We start from the raw sequence: 21,099 nt of genomic DNA, 5'->3' as shown, positions 1-21,099 counted from the left end.
CATTTAATCCTCAGAATGACCCCCGTGACAAGTGCTGAGAAGAATGTGTTGAAATTGGAACTCTGATATATTGTTGGTGTGAATGTAAAGTGGTGCAACCACTTTGGAAAACAGCCTGGCAGTTCCTCAAAAGGTGAAGCACAGAATTACCATGTGACCCAACAATTCTACTTCTAAGGAAACGAATAGAAATGAAAACATATATCCATATAAAACGTTTACACAAATGTTCCTAACAGCATTATTCATAATAAACAAAAAGTAGAAACAGCCCAAATGTCCACCAACTGATGAATGGATAAATAAACTATGGCTTATCCATATAATGAAATATTATTCAGCGGGAGACCCGGGTTCGATTCCCAAAGCCTGAACATGCCAATATATATATATATATTATTCAGCAATAAAAAGGAACAAAATGGGTGGGCCATGATGGCTCAGCAAGCAGGGTTCTCACCTGTCATGCTGGAGACCTGGGTTTGATTCCCAGTGCCTGCCTATGTGGAAAAAAAAAAGAGGAACAAAATACTAATATATGCTGCAACCTGATTGAACCTTGAAAACATGCTAACTGAAAGAAGCCAGTCACAGAAGACCACATATTGTATGATTCCATTATATGTCCTAGGCAGAATGGATGATGTAGAGACAAAAATGGATTAGCAATTGCCTAGAGCTGGGGAAGGAATGGGGAGTGGGGGGGGGGGGGGTGACTGTATACTTTAGATGAGTGAATTGTATAGTAAGTGGGATTTGGGTTATATTAGGAAGAATGGCATGCTTGCTGCTAGACAAATTTGAAGGCACTTCTCTAGAAAACACTTGAGAAGGGTCCAGAGGCAGGGGCAATGGAAGGCATACTTGAGGACTAGTAACCACAAGAGAGAGACAAGCCTCTAATGGCAATTAGTTGGGCCCGTAAAAGACTTCAAGTGAAAGTTCAGGAATTTAAACTCCACTTCAGGTGGCCTACAGTCCCCAAAGTTCATGAACTGGTTTTACCAGAACCACCTAGTTAACAAGATAAAAACACATTTTCCAGGAATTTTGATTCAGTCATTTGGAGGGGAGGTGGAGGTCAAGAAACTTTGCTTCTAAACCTTCCCAGATGAATCTGACACCTGGCCAGATCTGGTTAACTGCTGCATAAGGAAGAAAACTATTTTCTCATGGCAGTGACACTTTGGAAAATCGTTCTAGAAGTGATACAAGGGTTTGATTATAACAAAGCCAAGACCGACCTTTAGCAAACACTGGGGAAAGATAAGAGCTCTAAATTCTTACTCCAACCAGTTAAGTGACATCAATAAATATTCTTACACAAACATTTACGGCTCAAAGTCACCATATTAAAAAAAAAAAAATGTTGCTGCTAAACAAAAACGTCAGCAAAGAACCCTCGTACCTTTCTTCAAAATATACAACTTACCAACTTTCCTAAAATGTACGTCTAAACATTCCGAAAAACCTGGGGGGGGGTGTAATTTTGGAGGGCTTCCTTGCCAACCAGACGATTCCCTTGGGCATTTCCTTTTCCAACCTCCCTTCACCACAGAATAACACTTATCGGGAATAGCTGAAATGAGTTTTGTGTTTAAATACAGATTTATGAGAAACAATTGAAGACTGAAGAATGGCTGCAGATGTCTGCACGAATAGCATAGAGCATACACACTTGCTTTACAATTATGGCTAATGGACTCACGGAGATCGGACCACACTGAACAGCAGCATTCCATGGCAAGACAGCAGGTGGAGTTCAGTCACAACCTGTGGCCCAGGCACACCTGTACACCACACACTACCTGGCCTGCCTATCAGAAGCCCTTTTGTGGAGTTAGCAATTGCAGGAACTGAGTAAGAGACTTTCAGGTTTCAGGTAGGCCTTCTGGGACCCTGTAAGCTTTCTTTCCTCACAGGTGGTTCTGGGAGGTGACTGTGACTGAACACACACAAACCCAAGTTATTAGTATAGATACTGGATAATATAAACAGGCATAAGCTTAAATGGTAAGCTTGACAAATGTAAATGCTTTAAATGTTTTAACTGAGGGGAAGAAGTCCTTAACTATTAAATTGATTCAAGGAACATTATTATGGAGCATAATTTTCCTATAATTTAAACCTATGTATATAATAGAAAAGAAAACAGGTAGAAAACTACCTGTTCATTTTACTTCCTGAAAAATCAGAAGTCTTTTGTTCAAATAGACTAAAACCTCACACTGATCCAGAGCTAAGAAGCAAATTGATATTGAGTTGAAGTAATTTCCTTTCTATCCAATTCACTCTTCCTGTGAACAGGCAATGTGGGCCTCATCGGGTGTTTATTTTCAGATTCTCATTCCTCTCGCCCAATCTCTTGTTTGCTAAGTTAAAAGTGAAATGCAGACGAAGTGGTCAAAAAAAAAAAAGCATTTCACCCACAGGATGGTGAGCCAAATAGATGAAATACTGAATGTTAATGAGGCAGCTATCACCCTCATAAAAACTCTATTTTAATTAGTTGATAAGTAAGACTTGGAATCTACCAAATCTCAACCTCTTTCTTAATAAAACTACCCATAGATAGGCCGGCATTCACTGATCTAGTCAGTAGAGTTGTCTTCCACCAGCCAGGACAATTCTTAAAGTATTTTCTCACTATGGAGTAGTAGGAAGATATTATTCTTAAAAGCAATAAAATTACTTTATCTTGACAATTGGAATAATACCATTCTTTAAGACAGAGCGGAATAAGATCATTTACCACATAGTACAAAGGTATACAGAGTACATTAATTAAAGTTATGATACCATGGGATAAAGTATTAGATCAGAAAGGTGTTTTATACAGAAAAATCTTTTCAATTAAGGCATCTTAATGCACTTTCATTATTTAAAAAACCATTTCAGAATAAATATGTCTTAACTATAGGCCAGGGTTCTCTCTTAACTGATGCTGTTTCACTAGAAGATACACAGAATTCAACATACAACCAATAGAATTTAAAAATATGTGATTAGCATTTTTCTTCCACACAAGAGACAAAACAGCAGCATCAGGTTCCTTTCTAGCAACCCCAGCCACCTCTACTCTTTGCAAATGATCAACTGGACTATTTCATTCTACTGTACTTAAAACATGTTGGAGCCATCTGCAAAGCGAGCAAAGGATAAGAGACCACAAAATTAAGATCATTTAACAGATGCAGCTCTCTATTTTAAAAATCAGCATAATCATAGTCCATCTGATCAAAAATATATATGTATAAATTCAATGATATTAGCCAAACAACCAATGGGATAGTAATGACTGTTCTACTGCTATTTATGGAGGGCCGGCTGCCACGCGTTGTGAGATGAACTTTAAATGCCCAGCCTCAATAAGTCCTCACAACCAAGAATGAACACTTGTTCAAGTACAGAGAGCTGATTAGTGGGACTTAAACCCAGCTCCCTTTTACTACAGAACTTGATTTTTTTTTTCTTTTCTCCTTTTCTACTATAACAGCTTTTACCCTAGGCCAAAACCCAAGAATGCTTTGATCTGCTTCTGCTTCCTTGACTTCTCACCACATGATGCAATCACCAGGCTAGACTTAGTCTCAAGAGAATCAGAAGGAGTTGTAATTTACAAAACCCACAAGCAGATTTAATTGAGCAAATAACTCAATAGCCAGAGAGCTGAGGTAACTAGAAAGCCATAGTGAAGAGCACCATTGTCGAAACTCAAATAATTATAAAAACCCACAATCATATTTATTAAATGCCTATTCTGTGATTAGTGTGGTTTTAGGAACTGAAGAAGAGATTGAATGGAAGACTTTAGGCAAATATTCAGCAGATAGGGAAAATATAAATAGCGTTTCTTCACCATTATTCCAAAAAATTCCTGGAGGACAGAACAGCATATAGCAGCCCAAACATTAACTGAATCCATTCATATCACAACAATAAGTCTCCTTATGTGTACACATTACTCTGAGTGGAACTGCTGGGTTTACAGTACACATATCTTTGACTTTCTAGATACTGCCAAACATTGCCAACTTTAATTTAGGAGCACGCAGTAGTATGACATTGCGGTTGTAACATTCTGATTATAAACAGGGTTGAACACTTCTTTATATGTTTATTAGTTGGATTTCCCCTTTTCTAAAGTGCCCATACAAGTTTTTTGCCCCATACTTTAGTAGTGCATGTATTGTCTTGTGTAGGAAACCTTTCTCTATACCGAGGCCATGAATATATTCTCCTATATTAACTTACAAAAGCTTTACTATTTTGTCATTCATAGCTAAGTTTTTAATCCACCTGAAATTGATTTTGTGTATGGCATGAGGCAGGGGGCCAATTTAATTTTTCTATATGAGTGGCCAATTACTCCAGCGACATTTAATAGAAAGACTCTCCCTTCTTCTCTGATCAGCCATGCCTCCTGTGTCATAAATCAGGTGTCTGAATATGTGTGAGGCTGTTGCTGGATGCATTATTGTGTTCCATTGATTTAATAGTCAACCCCAGTGCCAATATCACACTCTTAATTATTATAGCTCTAGAATACTTCTTGATCTCTAATAGCAGAAGTTGTTCCAACTTCCTTTTCATTTTCAGGAGTGTCTTGCTTATTCTTGGGTCTTGGTAAAAGCTTTGTAATCAGCTCATCCAATCTAATTTTTAAAAATTTGCTGGGTGAAATTAAATCTATAAATCAGCTTCCAGAGAATTGACACCTTTACGATACTGAATCTTCCAATCCTTGATCAGGATCTCTCCCCATTTATTTAGGTCTTATTTCAAGTCACCCAGTAAAATTTTAGAAGTTATATCCCGTGAAGGTCGTACACAGGTTTTATTTGACTTAATATATATATGCTGTAGTTTATAACTGTTAAAAACCATTAATCTGAAAAAGACATATGCTTAAGATGCATTAAAGGATATAAATGTTTTGGTGAGATGACTACAGGTTGGAATAAGTTGATATAAATATGAACACAAACTTTTTTAATTAAAAATTTTAAAGGAAACAAAGTCTATCAGAGCATATTTACTACTATATAATTTAGTCTTAATTCTAGAATTATTGTTTTGTAGTTATGTACTATCTAACTCCATTTGGCTTAAGGTGTTTGAGAAAATTTGCAACAAAATATCTATTGATTCTCAGAAAAATAGGCAATAAAAACTGAGATGGTATAATCTAGGAATGCCTAGAGTGTATAATGATAATGACTAAATGTACAAAATTAAAAATATTTTTGCATGAGGAAGAACAAAGGAATGTCAATAATGCAGGATGTTGAAAACAGATAGTAATTAATATTTTAAAATTTTAACTTATGTGTGAGACGAAAGCAAAAAATGTTTATTTGGTACAAAATTAAAATTTTGACTAGTGCAGTTCCTAATATAACTTATGTGGACAGTTTAATTGAACACCATAAGTACATGGAACCTTGAGTAGGGCATAAGATTTTGTAGATTTGTCCAAAGTGATGCCTCGATAAATCCCAGAGTGATTTGAACAGTGAATAAAAAAGTATTTGCAAAGTCCCCTTGGGGGAATGGTGAGAAAAGGGGAAAATTCAACTTCCCCAAGTGGAGAATTCTTGATATTCTCACAAGCACTGGGAACAACCAAAGCAATAGGCTGAGCCCCCAATCCTGGGGTTTGTTCATATGAAACTTACCCTCCCAAAGGATAGGCTAAGCCTAATTAAAATCAGGCCTAAGAGTCATCCCCCAAGAGAACCTCTTTTGTTGCTCAGATGTGGTCTCTCTCTCCAGCCAACACAACACGCAAACTCACGGCCCTCCCCCTCTTTACATGGGACATGACTCCCAGTGGTGTGGACCTTCCTGACAATGTGGAACAGAAATCCTAGAATGAGCTGAGACTCAGCATCAAGGGATTGAGAAAACCTTCTCGACCAAAAGGGGGAAGAGAGAAATGAGACAAAATAAAGTGTCAATGGCTGAGAGATTCCAAACAGAGTTGAGAAGTTATCCTGGAGGTTATTCTTAGTCATTACATAGATATCACCTTGTTAGTTAAGATGTAATGGAGAGGCTGGTGGGAACTGCCTGGAAATGTAGAGCTGTGTTCCAGTAGCCATGTTTCTTGAAGATGACTATATAATGATGTAGCTTTCACAATGTGACTGTGTGATTGTGAAAACCTTGTGTCTGATGCTCCTTTTATCTACCTTATCGACAGATGAGTAAAACATATGGAATAAAAATAAATAATAGGGGGAGCAAATGTTAAAATAAATTTAGTAGATTGAAATGCTAGTGATCAATGAAAGGGAGGGGTAAGGGGTATGGTATGTATGAATTTTTTTGTTATCTTTTTATTTCTTTTTCTGAGTTGATGCAAATGTTCTAAGAACTGCTCTTGATGATGAATATACAACTATGTGATGAATTGTGAATTACTGATTATATATGCAGAATGGAATGATCATACATTAAGAATGTTTGTGTTTGTTGTTATATTTTTAAAAACTTTATAAAAAAATTTTTTAAATCTATTGATTCTATGTCCTAACATTTATCAAATTATGAAATACTTAAATTCCTGAATAACATTCAGTGCCTTGATATCAAGAAGATAAATAAATGATGGCTAGGAGACTGACACCTCATTAAAATACCCACCACAAAGAGTCACCCCAGAGAACCTCTTTCGTTGCTCAGATGTGGCCTCTCTCTTGGTAGGTGAACGCACTGCCCTCCCCTCTATGTGGGACATGACTCCCATGGGTGTAAATCTCCCTGGCAACTGGGTCATGATTCCCAGGGATTCGCTCCGACCCAGCATCATAGGATTCAGAAAGCCTTCTTGACCAAAATGGGGAAGAGAGAAATGAGACAAAATAAAAGTTTCAGTGGCTGAGAGATTTCAGAGTCAAGAAGTTATCCTGGAGGTTATTCTTATGAATTATATAGAAATCCTTTTTAAGTTTATGGTGTATTGGAGTGACTGGAGGGAAGTGCCTGAAACTGCTGAACTGTATTCCAGTAGTCTTGATTCTTGAAAACCACGTGATTGTGAAAACTTTGTGTCTGATGCTCTCTTTATCCATTTATGGACAGATGAGTTAAAAAAAAAAAAGGACAATAAATAAATAAATAATGGGGGGGTATGGGGTGCAAAAAAAATGGGTAGGTTGAAATACTAGTGGTCAATAAGAAGGAGGAGAAGGGGTATGGGATATATGAGTTTTTTCCCTTTTTCTTTTAATTTCCTTTTCTGGAATGATTCAAATGTTCCTAAAATGATCATGGTGATGAATACACAACTATGTGATGATATTGTAAGCCACTGATTATACACTTTGGATGGATTGTATTTGTGTGAAAATTTCTCAATAAAAATATTAAAAAAGAAAATACCACAGAACTCATGCTGTGAGCTTCAAAAAAAAATTAACACTGAGACAACATGTTGAATGAAATAAGACAGATACAAAAGGACAGATACTGTGTGATCTTACTGATATGAAATAATCAGAATAAGCAAATTCACAGAATCAGAAACTAGAATACAGTTTATCTGCGGCTGAGGTGGGGGTGGGGAATGGAGTGCTAATACTCAAACTGTACAGAGCTTCTATTTGGATGGATTGTAAAATTTTGGTAATGGTTGGTGGTAATGGTGGCATAGCATTGCGAATATGATTAACAGCATTGAATTACATATTTGAACATGGTTAAAAGGTGGGCACTTTAGGTTGTATATATGTTACTAGAATAAAAATTTAAAAACAAACATAGGCCTGTACAACACAAACATTGAACCCTATTGCAACCAGAACAAGTATAAAAATGTTCTTTCATGAATTGAAACAAATGTACCACACTAATGCAAGGTGTTACAAATAGGGTGGTGTGCCACCCTATTTCTGGTGGTGTGCCAGAAAGGATTTATGCGCCCTAGAAAAGCCACGTTTTACTCCTCATCAGTCTTGTGGGAGGAATAGTTTATTCTAATCTCCATTCAACACTACAGGTTGGAAATTTGATTACGTTATCTCCATGGAGATGTGACTTGATCAACTGTGGGTATTAAACTTGATTAGATGGAGATGTATCTCCACCCATTTTAAGTAGGTCTTGATTAGTTTAATGGAATCCTAGAAAAGAAGTATTTTGGAGAAAGCTTCAGAATGCTGCAGAACCATGAAGAGTCCACCAGTCAGCAACTTTTGGAGATGAAGGAGGAAGACACCTCCCAGGGAGCTTCATGAAACAAGAAGCCAGAAGAGAAAGCTAGCAGACTTTGCCATGTGCTTTTCCAGCTGAGAGAGAAACCCTGAACATCATCGGACTTCTTGAGCCTAGATATCTTTCCCTGGATGCCTTAGATTGGCCATTTCTATAGAGTTGTTTTAATTGGGACATTTTTTCAGCCTTAGAACTGTAAACTAGCAACTTATTAAATTCCCCTTTTTAAAAGCCATTCTGTTTCTGGTGTATTGCATTCTGGCAGCTAGCAAACTAGAACAGGTGGTATATAGGAACTCTATATTTTATACATGATTTCTCTGTAAACCTACAATTTCTCTAATAAAAAAAAATGAAAGAAGAAAAATTACCCACTAGAACCTAGAATTCAGAACCCAGACACCTTGCTGCTAGCCTCAGCTTTCTCACCAGTCTTGTATACTCCTTTTCCTCAGTCGTAAAATTATAACACTGTCCTCTTGATGACACATATTAAGGATTACATGTAAACAGGTGCCTTGGATAAGACACTTTAAACATCAGATACAGCAACACTTAATCAAAAGCACTGTAGTTGTTCTACTATGAGTTTACCTGTAATCATAAAATGTGGCAAAACTGACAATAATCTCCAATAAACTGGCCTCAAAATATTCAAGTTTGTAAACTACTGATTATATATGTAGAATGGAATGATCATAAGTTAAGATGTTTGTGTTTGTTCATTCCTATATTTAAAAAAAAATTTTTTTTAATCTTCAAAAGTGCAAAGAAACTGCTAAGGTTTGCATGCAAAATCTTTCTGATACCCATGAGGGGTGGGCATCAGAAATCACTGCGAATGAATTCTTAATCAAATTATATTTATTCATGTATTCCTCCAAACATGTTAGAATCCAGTAAGTAAAACGTACTCTTCTGTACCGCATTCTAGATGAGGAAACTGACAACTATCCCAATTTTCTGGGAATTTATAATCCGGTTAGCCATAAACAACTAGAATAGGACACACAGCAAGTGCTCAACAAATGCTACTATGTACATTGCATATGTATCCTATGTATGAGGATACAGTGCAAAACTCCTGCAGGAGACTGATGCAGGCCCTGAAAATACAAACTAAAAGGTCAGCTGCTTTACAGTCTAAAAGCAAGAATAATAATAATTTGTTGGTGACTACGCATCAGACCATACAAATGGGGGAAAATGACATCCTTTGGCTTTATTGCTGGTCTATGCAGCTGGGCTGGTTGAGAATCTTAAACCCATGGGGAATAGGAGTCACCCAAAATATTATATCACCAATCTGGGGTCTCCTATTCCTAATGGGAACCTTATGTATAACTATGTGGACCCTTCCTATGCCTAAACTAATGATTGATGTCACAGTAGAGGCCTCTCAAAATTTGCAAAGGGGAAATATCTGATATTTAAAACTTTCCCATAATGTTCCTGTGCCTAGTACCTTGCTGCCAACCAACGGAACTTTAGTATTTTGTTAGACCCCTTATTGTCCCCTATAAACATTTTTTTTCGCCCATAGTGCCCTAGCAAACACCTTCCTACAGTTGGCTTCAGTGCTAACTCATTCCCACAAACAGATCCAATGTTGTTGGGTTTCCATGGGCTTGCCATCTTCAGGCACTACCAGCCTTTCTTGGACTGTGACCCCTGCAAATTGGACTGAGTGAAATACCTGCTGGCCTGGCCTGGCAGAATTTAATGCATCGGAAAATCTGAGAATTTTCTCATTTACAGGATGTGGTACGTGGGGATAGCCCTATGTGCCCGCTCCCTCATTTAACTCTTTACCCCATACTCCTGGTAACTGGAAAATGGTTTAATTCCCTTTCTTGGACTTGGTGGCATCCCTTTGTGGGGTTATCTCTGTCAGGGAGACTCCTAGTGTTCTGTTGTACAATACAGATGCAATCAATGCCTGTCCTATGGTTAACATAGCCTGCTGTGCATTGTGGAGACCCAGGGCCTGAGAACAAGTGCCTACAAGTAGCTGCCTACAATGATTCGGTCAGAAATTAAAGCATCAAATTTCCTCAGGAGAGGCCGGTGGTGGAAAAATGCACAAATGGTTTTGTAAACAAGGCACTGAAACTCCCCTCTCTTGATCACTGTTGCTAACAAACCCTGTGTCAACACCTTTGTCCTAAACCCTTAAGCCCCTGCACTCCCCACTGCCCCCTTTGTGGAGCATTATCTTCCATTTGCCATTGTGGAAGATCCTCTCCTGTTCCTAAGTGTTCATTAAAATACATGTCTAACAAAAACAAAACAAAAAAACTCCTAGGACATTCAGAGACAAAGATCACTTTCAAATAAGTTGGTCAACAAGGCTTCAAAGAGGAATGTATGATTTCAGCTCTCTCTAGTATAAGGGTGGGCAAACCACAGCCTATAGGTCAAATTCTGCCTAACACCTTTATGGTCTGTGAGCTAACAGTGGTTTTTATGCTTGAAAATGGTTAAAAAAAAAACTCAAAAGAAGATTTTGTGACACAAAAATTACTTGAATTCAAATTGCAGCATCCATAATTAAAGTTTCATTGGAGTACAGCCATGCTGTCATTGTACAGGGGTTGTGATGAGTGGTTGTGACAGAGACCATAAAGCCTACAAAGCAAAAACCATTTACTAACTGGCCCTTTACTGAAAAAGTTTGTTGACCCTGCTCCAGAAGGTTGGATGGGATTTCAAGGGCAGATCTGGGGAGGAGGAAGAGAGAATGCGAGGAGCAAACATTCCAGATGAGAAAGGAAAAAGTGAGAAAATGGAGGGAAAAAAACTCAGGATATTTTAAAGACTATAGGAAGACCACTTGGGTAGAAATAGAGGATCCAAAATAGGTTAAGAGTTACTGACCCATTTATTTCTAAGTACTGTTATTGGGCCATTTATATGATTGTGGTAAGTATAACAAGCATCCTCATACTGAGTCTACCAGGTTGGTACTATTTTTCTTCTCATTATTAATTTAGAAGCCAGTTAAATGACTTGATACGAAAGTAAGGCTTACAGAGGTTAGGTACCTTGCCCAAGGTCACAGCCAGTAGGCCAAGCTGAGCTGGGAATCTAGGTTCCTTTGACACCTGAGACCAAAAAAAAAAAAAAAAGTGAACTTGATTTTCTCAATTTCAAGTCTCTCCTACAAATATTTCTTACATCCTTCAAAAAGCTAAATTATAAAATTCAATGAATAAGTAGCAGACCAAGTTTTGGAAAATTCCACTAATAATGCTTAGATCAACTTTTTCAAAATGAATGATGTCATTTTTTTAAGTTCATATGATTAATTGAATATATTAATTCAGTAACAGTCAACTCAATTATGTGGAAGTGGTTTTGAGATGAAGTGTAATCTTCAAACAGGTAAGAGTGCTTTCGTGAGAGCTATCATAAGCACTAAAAAAAAAAATCAATCAAATCCACATATTAAAAGTATTTATTAGTTTAAATTACAGAAACCAAAAGCTAATGCATTATGTCTTTTTGTTACTTGGGGGCACCACACCTCTATAAGACTAAACCTAAGGCAGCACGGTTCAACATAAATATGCCATCATGCAAGCCACAAATGCAATTTTAGATCATTTCAAATCTTCTAGCAGCCAGTTTTAAAAAAGAAGAAACAGTGAAATTTACTAAATTTATATAACCCAATATATTCAACTTTATCACTTTAACATGTCATCAATATTTTTAAAATTGAGATATCTTTGTCCTTTTCTCCTACAGCACTAGCCATTTTTCAAGTGCTTAGTAGACACCTGGGGCTGGCTGTCAAAACTGCACAGCACAGATCTAGGGGACAGTTCTTCTAGGGTCATTCCAACATTGGAGAGTCGGACCATGAAAGTGAAGGACCTAGGGAAAGAGGACATTGAGCCTCAACACTCTAATGTTTGAAATAAATGACAGCACAATTTAGAAATGAACTACAATAACAAGCATTTAGCAATCTATTTGTTTGGGGTTCATAAACTGTTGTGTAGTACTGATTTTTTAACAACTATTCTCTAGTCTCGTAATTATGATTTGGGATTATCCAGAACCTCCTTCCTCCCTCTCCATTTTCTCATGTGCCAATTCCCTAAATTATTTCAAAGTTATCCACAAAGAGCTAACCATGAGTGCTTTCCACCATCTGAACAAATTTTTGATCTACACAGGTAAGAACAATGGGAAGCCACTGAAGAATTCTGGAAAGGGAATCAAAATAATGTTTGAGAACTAATAATGAAATATCAATGTTGCAGAAAGGGTTGTAGGAAATAGATGGGAGAGTTCAGAATGTTCTAGACAAGTCTTGAACCTGGGTCATTACACTGAGAAATAAAAAAAAAAAAAACCAGAAGCTAATACACTGTAGGAGATATTCAACTAAACAATATAAATGAATTGATATCAGATTTAGGGAGAGGAAGGAGTCAACAGTGCACACCAGAAAAATGGCCAAAATAATGATGTCCAAAAAAATTTTCCCTCCCACTCCTTACCCCTACCAACTCTACTGGAAAAATTCAAGCTAGACCTTCTGCAAAGATTTGGTTGTAGCAAACATTTCCTTTTTTCTTAACTGACTGGCTCTTTCTAGAAGCCAAACCAAATTCATATTCACTAATCTATTAAAGTGGCTACAATAAACTTAAATAGTAATAAATTTTGCTTGCAAAAAACACAAACTGCTGTCTAGGGTGTGTGTCTACAGGCTCTGCAGGAAAGACTACTATTTTAGTCATAATAGGTTAAAGTACATCACCATTCAATTTTAAAACAAACTCTGACTAAACAAATGAAGCACTGCAATGAAAGGAAGTTTAGTTTATTATTTTTACCAAATTAAATTACACAGTTACCAATGTGTTTGCCAGTGCTTAAAATGTAGTTACTGGGGAAACCAAAATTACAGCTTAGTAATTCTCAACCCTTTGATCAATTCTGCTTGTTACTCCGAACCTATCATCATTATTTACATTTTAAAAAGTAAAATTAATATGCTGAAATTCACTTAGTTCAGAGTCCATGATGACCCCATTGACATAATGGAAGAAACTACTGAAAACAGCACCATCAGTGAGGTCACTGGGTGCCTACACACATTTTAAAACCTAGATACTAAAAACATACCAAGTTTGTAAAAATGTTTTATACATGCTCGGAAAAAAAAAAAGACACCAAAATATCAGCAGGTATTATCTCTGGTGTATTTTAGATAACTTTTACTTTTTATGCTGCTTCTATATTTTCTGTTTTCTACAATGACGATGCATTGTGGTTAAAACCAGAAGGAAAAAATACAGGCCAGTGGACATTGAGAGAATGCCAATCTATTTAAGATTATATTGGATGGATATGCTATCCTCTTTACCACCATAATCTCTAAGTAAAACGCATTTCTGAACTCTTGAGGACAGGGATGATGTTCTATCTACAATACATGCTAGATTACACTCAGATGTACAATACACTAATATGTGGTAATGTGTGCTAGCAAGCATTAGAAAAACTAATAGTGGCTTCACTGGAAAAACTCATCAGCTTAACACCCTTTCAAAACAAATAACAGAGCACAGCAAAGAGTGGGTGCACAAGAATTAAATGATAAAGTCAGGTGTTAAAAATGTCTTGGTCCAAAATAAAAAATGGAAACCAAGTGAAGATACTCTTTAAATACGACTTTGCCTCCAACCAATCCTAATTTTTGTTTTCTCAATTTGTAAGCCACAAATACTGCTCATCAATGTGTAAGGATTGTGATACCGGGGGTGGAGCACGTACGAGAGTGCAGAAGTAAAGTAAAATATACCTTTCTGCTCTCAAAGAACTTACAACAAAGATGGAGTGGCAACAAGAGGACAGGTCAGAAAAAAGGTCACAAAACAGTCATGAGTGACTCTGTTTTTAATGAAGGTAGCTACAATCAAATTTAAAGGAGAGTACTGTAGGCTTGACCATCAGCTGATGCGGCTGGGATTTCTATACTGGGTGTAGAAAATACAGAAACAACATAAAAAGCTAAAAATCACCCAAAATACAAATGCCAGAGATAATGTCTGCTGATATTTTGGTATGTTTTAAGTCTTTTTAGTGCGTGTGGATAAAGCATTTTTACAAAGTAAGTAAAAATGTAGATAAGTCCTCAGGCAACATTTGAATAGGTGAAAGGAGCAGAATGAGGGACTCATTACTCATTTAATCCCCGATGACAAGACCAAAGCCGCCCCCACCTTGTGCTTAAGAGTACACGGACATTGACAACTGATTAATCCAACTAATGCACCAAGCAAGGCCAAAGGCACACACACAATTCAGCTGGGCAGCGCTGGTGGGCCTAGAGGGTAGAAAGTGGCTACCGGGTTTCACTTCGTAGAGTATCTAGCACCTGGCTACAGTCTAGCAAGGAGGCAGGAAAGCTGGTGATCAGCTGGAAAACCGTCTACCACCAATCCGCTCACAAAGCTTGGCCACGAGCATCCATGAAGGCCTGGGGCTCGGGGCCTGGTACTCAACAGCGTGCGCAGTGGAGCAGAAGCAAGGCCGCACACCACGACGACCACCACTTGGTTCTCGTCCTCGCCCTGCGCATCCCAGCACACCCGGCTCGCTCGGATAACCCCAAACCCGCCACTGCCCATAACCCTAGAGTAGGCCTCGCGCGACTGGCACAGCCCACTCGCACAACAAGGGTGCTGAGGGACTAAGGACCAGTGGCAGGTGTGGGTGCGCGGTCGCACAAAGACACAACGGGCGCCACAACCAGCTGACCTCGCCCCTGGGGGCCACCCGCCCCCGTCCCACCCCGCCCGCGCAGCCTCTCCGCGGCCCTGGCCCCCAGCGGCCCTGAAACCCCCGCGGCGCCCTCCTCCACAGCCCTCCACCTCCGGTGGCCCCGACCCCTCGGCGGCCCTGCGCCCCAGTGGCCCTGTGCCCCGGCGGCCCCGTCCCTCTGCGGCCTTGCCCCCGGCGGCCCGGGCCGCGGCGTGTGCCCCGCGCGCCCGTCCAACCGCCCAACCGCGGGGAGCTAGCCCGGCGCCCAACCGCCGTCCCGGCCCAACCAACGCGGGCAGGGGAGAGCGGTGCATGCGGCCGAGGGAGCAGGCCGGCCGCCGGGTGGTCACAGAGGGAGGTTGGGTATGGGTAACGTAGGGGCAAGGAGGCGGCAAAGCCGCGGCCGGACGCGGCGCCAGGAAGGGCTCCTCTAGGCCTTTGCCCCCTTCCCCTTCGAAGGTGCAGATGGTTTGACCCCCCACCCCGAGTGAGGTGCCTTGTCCCAGCCCCGGCTGGACTGTACCATCGGGCGGTGCCGCCGGGATTTCTCCCCCCCACCACCATCAATCCCCCCCCACCCGGGCCCACGGTCGGTTGGCCCCGGCCGGGCTCTGAAACGCGGAAAGAGCTGGGCGCCATTTTGGGTGGGACTAAGCAAGGACGAAACACCCTCCCAATCGATAGGGTACTCTGGACCCTGACTTATTCGGTTCCCTTAATCCTTTAGGTACTTACACAACGTTGGGTGAGGGGAGCTGGAAGATCAGCGGGTCCCCGATCCTCTCTCCCTAGGGGTGATGGAAATCAACCCCCCCCCCGCCGCCTCCAGGTGGTTCTTCCCGCCGCAGAGTGGGAGCCGCACAAAGGGTGGGGTCTTATTAGCATAACCTGCCTGGCAACCAGATCTAGACGTTATGTGATTGGCTGAACTCTAAAAACTCCATGTCAGCCCTGGAGACGAGTAACGCCGGGGCGAACTGACAGACCCAGACTTAAGAGTCATGACGAAGATCCTGAGACGTTTATTCAGTCGGCAGAGAAGCCAAAAGGAGATTCATACAATGGCCCAATGACTGAAGGCCTCTTTATTTCGTGCACTCCTGTCCTTTTACAACCCAATCAAAGCGCGTGTATCGGCGGCGTTCTGCACTTAGCCAATCAGAAGGCCCGATTCTGGGGCTGGCGGGTCGGGTCCCAGCGGAGGGAGAGGCCGCCGGGCGCTGGGACAGGTTCCCGGCGGGTCGCGAGCCGCCTCCTACCCCGCGCGCTGGGAGGCCTCGGTGCGGAGCTGACCCGGCTCGTGGGTCCCGGCGAGGGACAGGGTGGCGGGCCTGAACCTGGTCGCGCTCTGGAGCCACGCGGCGGCGGATGCTACCCCGCAGAACGGGAGCTGCGGGGTTCCTAGCCCACCGGGATTGTGACCACACTTGACTTCTATTCTTCTTACCCCCTTGCCTGTGTCCTCCGTTTCCTGTACAAACGAAACTTCTGCCAAGCCCCAAAGCTCCCTCCCTTCATTGCTCCTCTCCCCGTTTGCCACTCTTGGTGTTTTGAGAAGGGAAATGATTTTCAGAAACATTTAGAAGTGTTAATCAACGTTGGTCCGCCAATGATTGAACTCATTTTCTTCCCCCTAGGTGTGCGCCTCCTGGAGTTCCTTAAAAAACAGCCTTTTGTGCATGGAAATGACCTCAGGCTTTGGAGCGAGACACCCAGCTCCAACCACGCACCTGCAATGCGATGGCAGCTAGATCTCAAAGAGACCTTGGACCTTTTCGGAGAGGCAGTTTCCCCATCCACGGTATTTTACCTTGCGAGGTTGTTTTGAAGATTGAGATTTCCATGTAAATACCTGGCGCATTGTCTGCGACTTAAACGAGTAGAAAGAAGCATTAATGGCGATAAAACCTACAGAATTGCCAAACTAATCAAGGAAAAGAGGGAGAAAGCACAACTAAGCAAAGGCTTGAGAACAGAAACACCCACAGGGGAGTGAAAAACTACAGTTCTTTGACATTTTTTTTTCTCTATAGTGTTCTGTTTATGTAAATAACTGGAAACAAAGCAAAAAGAAAGGAAGAACATTTTATATTGTTTTTACAATTTCAAAGACAGCATGGATTAAAAATAAATAAGAGGGGGAACAAATGTTAAAATAAATTTAGTAGATTGAAATGCTAGTGATCAATGAAGGGGAGGGGTAAAGGGTCTGGTATGTATGAATTTTTTGTTTTCTTTTTCTGAATTGATGTAAATGCTCTAAGAAATTATCATGATGATGAATATACAACTGTGATGATATTGTGAGTTACTGATTATATATGTAGAATGGAATGATCATATGGTAAGAATGGTTGTGTTTGTATGTTGGTATGTTTAATAAAAAAAAAAAAAAAAACAGCTGTTTATCTTGTGAGCAACTTGGTGGCTAGACCCTGTGTTGTCCCTCCATCCACCCCTTGCAGGCAGCATCAAGAAACAGTTGTTGGATTTAATTAAAAAGAAAATGCAAGAATGGGCTCGATGAGGCAGCCCTTAACATTTATTGTGAAAGGCGATACTGGTGCTTCTCTGGGTGTATAGACATGGAAGTTAGCTCAATTTGGAAAGCTTATCTTAATTAAAAGAATCACTGAATGTTCCCTTTGTTTATGGTAAGTTCACAGACTATGCTGAAGGTTGGGCACTCCTTCTGTGCCTTGCAAAAGCTCCCTATATCCCTTGGCCTCTGGGAAGAACTCCTCACCTTTTGAGATTTAACATTATTATATTCTCTTTGGTAGACTGAGATTGTTCCATCTGAGGTCCGCCATTCAGAAATGACATCAAGAAGCTCAAAATAAACTCGCCATGAGAAAGGGGACTATCTATATTGGAGAGCAGAGATACCCTCATGGACCTCGAGAAGTGTTATAAAACTTTAAGATTGCACAGTCCAGATATTATCTTAGTTGCTTGTAAAAAAAAGGTGGACACCATCCCAGAGATTTTTACTTCCTGGTGAGAACTTCAGGAATCTCCTTTTTTTTATGTGGATTTTTTAATTTAATTTTTTAAATTACAGTACAATTCATTCATTTTGGTGTACAACAATATTGAACATGTGCTGTGTACCATTCACTGTTCCAAACACTGGGATATAATGGGAACCAAACAGTCCTTGCTATCATGGAATGGAGATTACATTCTAATGGGACCACAGAAGATAAATTAATAAATTAAGCTATTCCAGGTTGTAGTAAGTGTCATTAAGAAAATAAAGGAAGACAATACAAAGGGAAGGGAAATGCTAACTATTTAATTAGAATGTTAAAAAAAATCTCCTCTCTGAGATACTAATAATCTAGCTGAGACTTGAGTGATGGGGGAGGAGGGGAGGAGTGGGGGCAGAAAACCAGCAATGCTAAGATCTTATTCCAGTCTGAGAGAAAAACAAATGGAAAGACCATGAGGTAAAATAAACAAACATAGCATAAACATATTCTTCCATTGAATAAATATTCATTGAATCCTTCCTATTTGCCAGACACTTGTCCCAGGTGCTTCTGGATTCATCAATGAACACTATAGAGAAGGAAAAAAATGCAGCATATAAATATCCATGCTTTCATAGAAACTTTAATTCGAGCAAGTAGGTCAGGATTGCTGGAACATAGGGCCATGGATATAGTGATACAAGAAAGCTTAGAGAAAATGCAGGGACCAGATCATATAGACTTCGAAGTATGAAGTTTGTATTTTAAGTTCAGTTTAAAAACAGTTGGAGGTTTTAAGCAGGGGAATGTCAGATAGATACAGATATTCTTATATCTGTAAAAAATGCTTAAATATCTGGCTGCTCAAGGGAATATACTGAGTAGGGTAGGCTGGTAGGAATGAGAGTCAAGGAAGCCAGTTAACAGTCTTTTGCAATATGCTCTACTCAAGAAATGGTGTTCTTGACTAAAATGGGTATGGTGGAAATGAGGGAAAGTGTATGGACATCAGATTTATTTTGGACGTAGAGCCACAGGCCTTGTAAATGGATAAGTTGTAAGACAGAGTAGGGGTTGGTAGTGATGACATGAGAGTGATCATGAATGATTTATAAAGTTGACGGAGGCCTGAGTGGCCAAGTAAATGTTGGCACCTTAACTGAGACGGGGAAGACTGGGAGAGAAATTATTAGAAATTTTGAGTTCTTTTGTAATCATGTTAAGATTTTAAAATATCTCTTACAAAGCCAAGTGGAAATTCTTCATAGACAGATGGAAATGAAAGGGGGAGATGAGGGCCAGTTTTAGGGTTCATCTGACTATACACTATATTTAAATACATAGGGTTAGACTAGGTCTCTTAGTGAGAGTGTATAAAGAGAGCCAGGAGGGTTCAGGATTAAGTTCTTGGGAGTTCCTGAATTTAGAGTTGAGAGGCAGTAAGGAAGCCATCCAAAGAGACTGAGGTTAGTGGTGCAGGAGGACAACCAGGGGAGGGTAATATCAGAGAAGCCAAGGGGAAAAAAAAGTTTCAAGGAGGGCGGAGTGGTCAACTGTAGCAAATGTTGCTGACAGGTAATGGAAAGATAAAAGACAGGTAACCAACCTTTGGATATGGAGAGATAGAGGTAGAAGTAACTAATAACTGACAATAGCAGCTTTGGGGAGGGCTGGGAACCCAGAAGAAAGAATGGGAGGTGAAGAGTGACATCTGTCACCTATAGGATAGCAGATGATAAGACAGCCCAATAAAAACAACTAAAATGCTGTACATGCTATTCAAAAGAGTTAGGAATGTAGAAAGGTTAAAAACACAGCGGAGAAGAAGGGAAAGCTCACTGTGCTGATTTGAAAGAATTATGTGCCCATAGAAAAGCCATGTTTTAATCCTGATACAATCTTTTTGGGAGCAACCTTTCCTTAATTCAATACTATAAATTGGAGGCTTGATTAGATTATATCCATAGAGATATGACTCGCCCAATCCTAGGTATTAACCTTGGATTGACGGAGATGTGACTCCACCCATTCCAGGTGGGCCTTAATTAGTTTACAGGAATCTTTTAAAAGAGGAAACATTTTGAAAAAGCCTTGAGAATCCGAGAGAGGAGAGCCACATCAAGCAATGAGAACCACGAGAGCCCACGCAACCAGAGACCTCTGGAGATGAAGAAGGAAAATGCCCCTGGGGGAGCTTCATGGGACAAGAAGCCTGGAGAGAAAGCTAGCAGATGTCACCATGTTCACCATGTGTTTCCAGTCGAGAGAGAAACCCTGAACCTCATCGGCCCTCTTGAACCAAGATATCTTTTCCTGGATGCCTTCGATTGGACATTTCTTTAAACTTGCTTTAATTGGGACATTTTTGGCCTAGAACTGTAAACTTGCAACTTATTAAATTCCCCTTTTTAAAAGTCATTGTATATCTGGTATATTGTATTCTAGCAGCTAACAAACTTAAGCACTCACCATGACAGAGGAAAGCAAACCAAAGTCAAAAAGAGCACAAACGGACATTTGCACACCAATATTTATAGCAGCATTATTTACAATTGCAAAGAGATGGAAACAGCCAAAATGTCCATCAACAGAGGAGTGACTAAACAAACTTTGGTATATACATATGATGGAATATTGTGCAGCTTTAAGACAGGATAAACTTATGAAGCATGTAATAACATGGATGGACCTTGAGAACATTATGCTGAGTGAGACTAGCCAAAAACTAAAGGACAAATACTGTATGGTCTCACTGATATGAGCTGACATTAGTGAATGAACTTGGAATATTTCGTTGGTAACAGAGACCATCAGGAGATAGAAATAGGGTAAGATATTGGGTAATTGGAGCTGAAGGGATACAGACTGTGCAACAGGACTGGATATAAAAATTCAGAAATGAACAGCACAATAATGCCTAAAGGTAATACAATTATGTTAAAACACTGAATGAAGCTGCATGTGAGAATGATAGAGGGAGGAGGGCTAGGGACATAATTGAAATCAGAAAGAAAGATAGATATTAAAGATTGAGATGGTATAATCCAGGAATGCCTAGAGTGTATAATAATAGTGAAATGTACAATGTACAAATTTTAAAAATGTTTTTGCATGAGGAAGAACA

At 39.9% G+C, this 21,099-nt stretch overlaps 2 protein-coding genes across 8 annotated transcripts in view; one reads left to right on the top strand and one right to left on the bottom strand.

Annotated features, from left to right (window-relative positions):
* Positions 1-16,348, bottom strand: part of PRDM10 (PR/SET domain 10) — a 135,632-nt gene extending 119,284 nt beyond the window's left edge. For 3 of the 6 annotated variants that reach the window (XM_077112434.1, XM_077112438.1, XM_077112436.1), the window contains exon 1: positions 15,736-16,348. The gene's annotated coding sequence lies outside the window, so the exon portion shown is untranslated. Of the gene's footprint in view, positions 1-11,261; positions 11,322-15,735 lie in introns of all 6 variants that reach the window. The other 3 variants (XM_077112437.1, XM_077112439.1, XM_077112435.1) reach the window with 2 other exon arrangements.
* LOC143644021 (uncharacterized) lies at positions 15,524-20,360 on the top strand. Of its 2 annotated transcripts, XM_077112440.1 has the most exons (3): positions 15,525-16,280; positions 16,638-16,801; positions 17,784-20,360. In XM_077112440.1, the coding sequence occupies exons 1-3, from the start codon at positions 16,070-16,072 to the stop codon at positions 17,841-17,843; spliced, it is 435 nt and encodes a 144-aa protein (XP_076968555.1). In that variant the 5' UTR covers positions 15,525-16,069; the 3' UTR covers positions 17,844-20,360. The 2 variants fall into 2 exon arrangements, 1 of the variants encoding a protein (XP_076968555.1); XR_013156451.1 differs by lacking the exon at positions 17,784-20,360 and having other exon boundaries at positions 15,524-15,727; positions 16,638-17,772.
* Positions 20,361-21,099: the final 739 nt, after the last annotated feature.

This window comes from Tamandua tetradactyla, chromosome 8 (assembly GCF_023851605.1).
Source record: "Tamandua tetradactyla isolate mTamTet1 chromosome 8, mTamTet1.pri, whole genome shotgun sequence".
Taxonomy (NCBI): Eukaryota; Metazoa; Chordata; class Mammalia; order Pilosa; family Myrmecophagidae; genus Tamandua; species Tamandua tetradactyla.
This window is presented reverse-complemented; position numbering and strand designations above follow the sequence as displayed.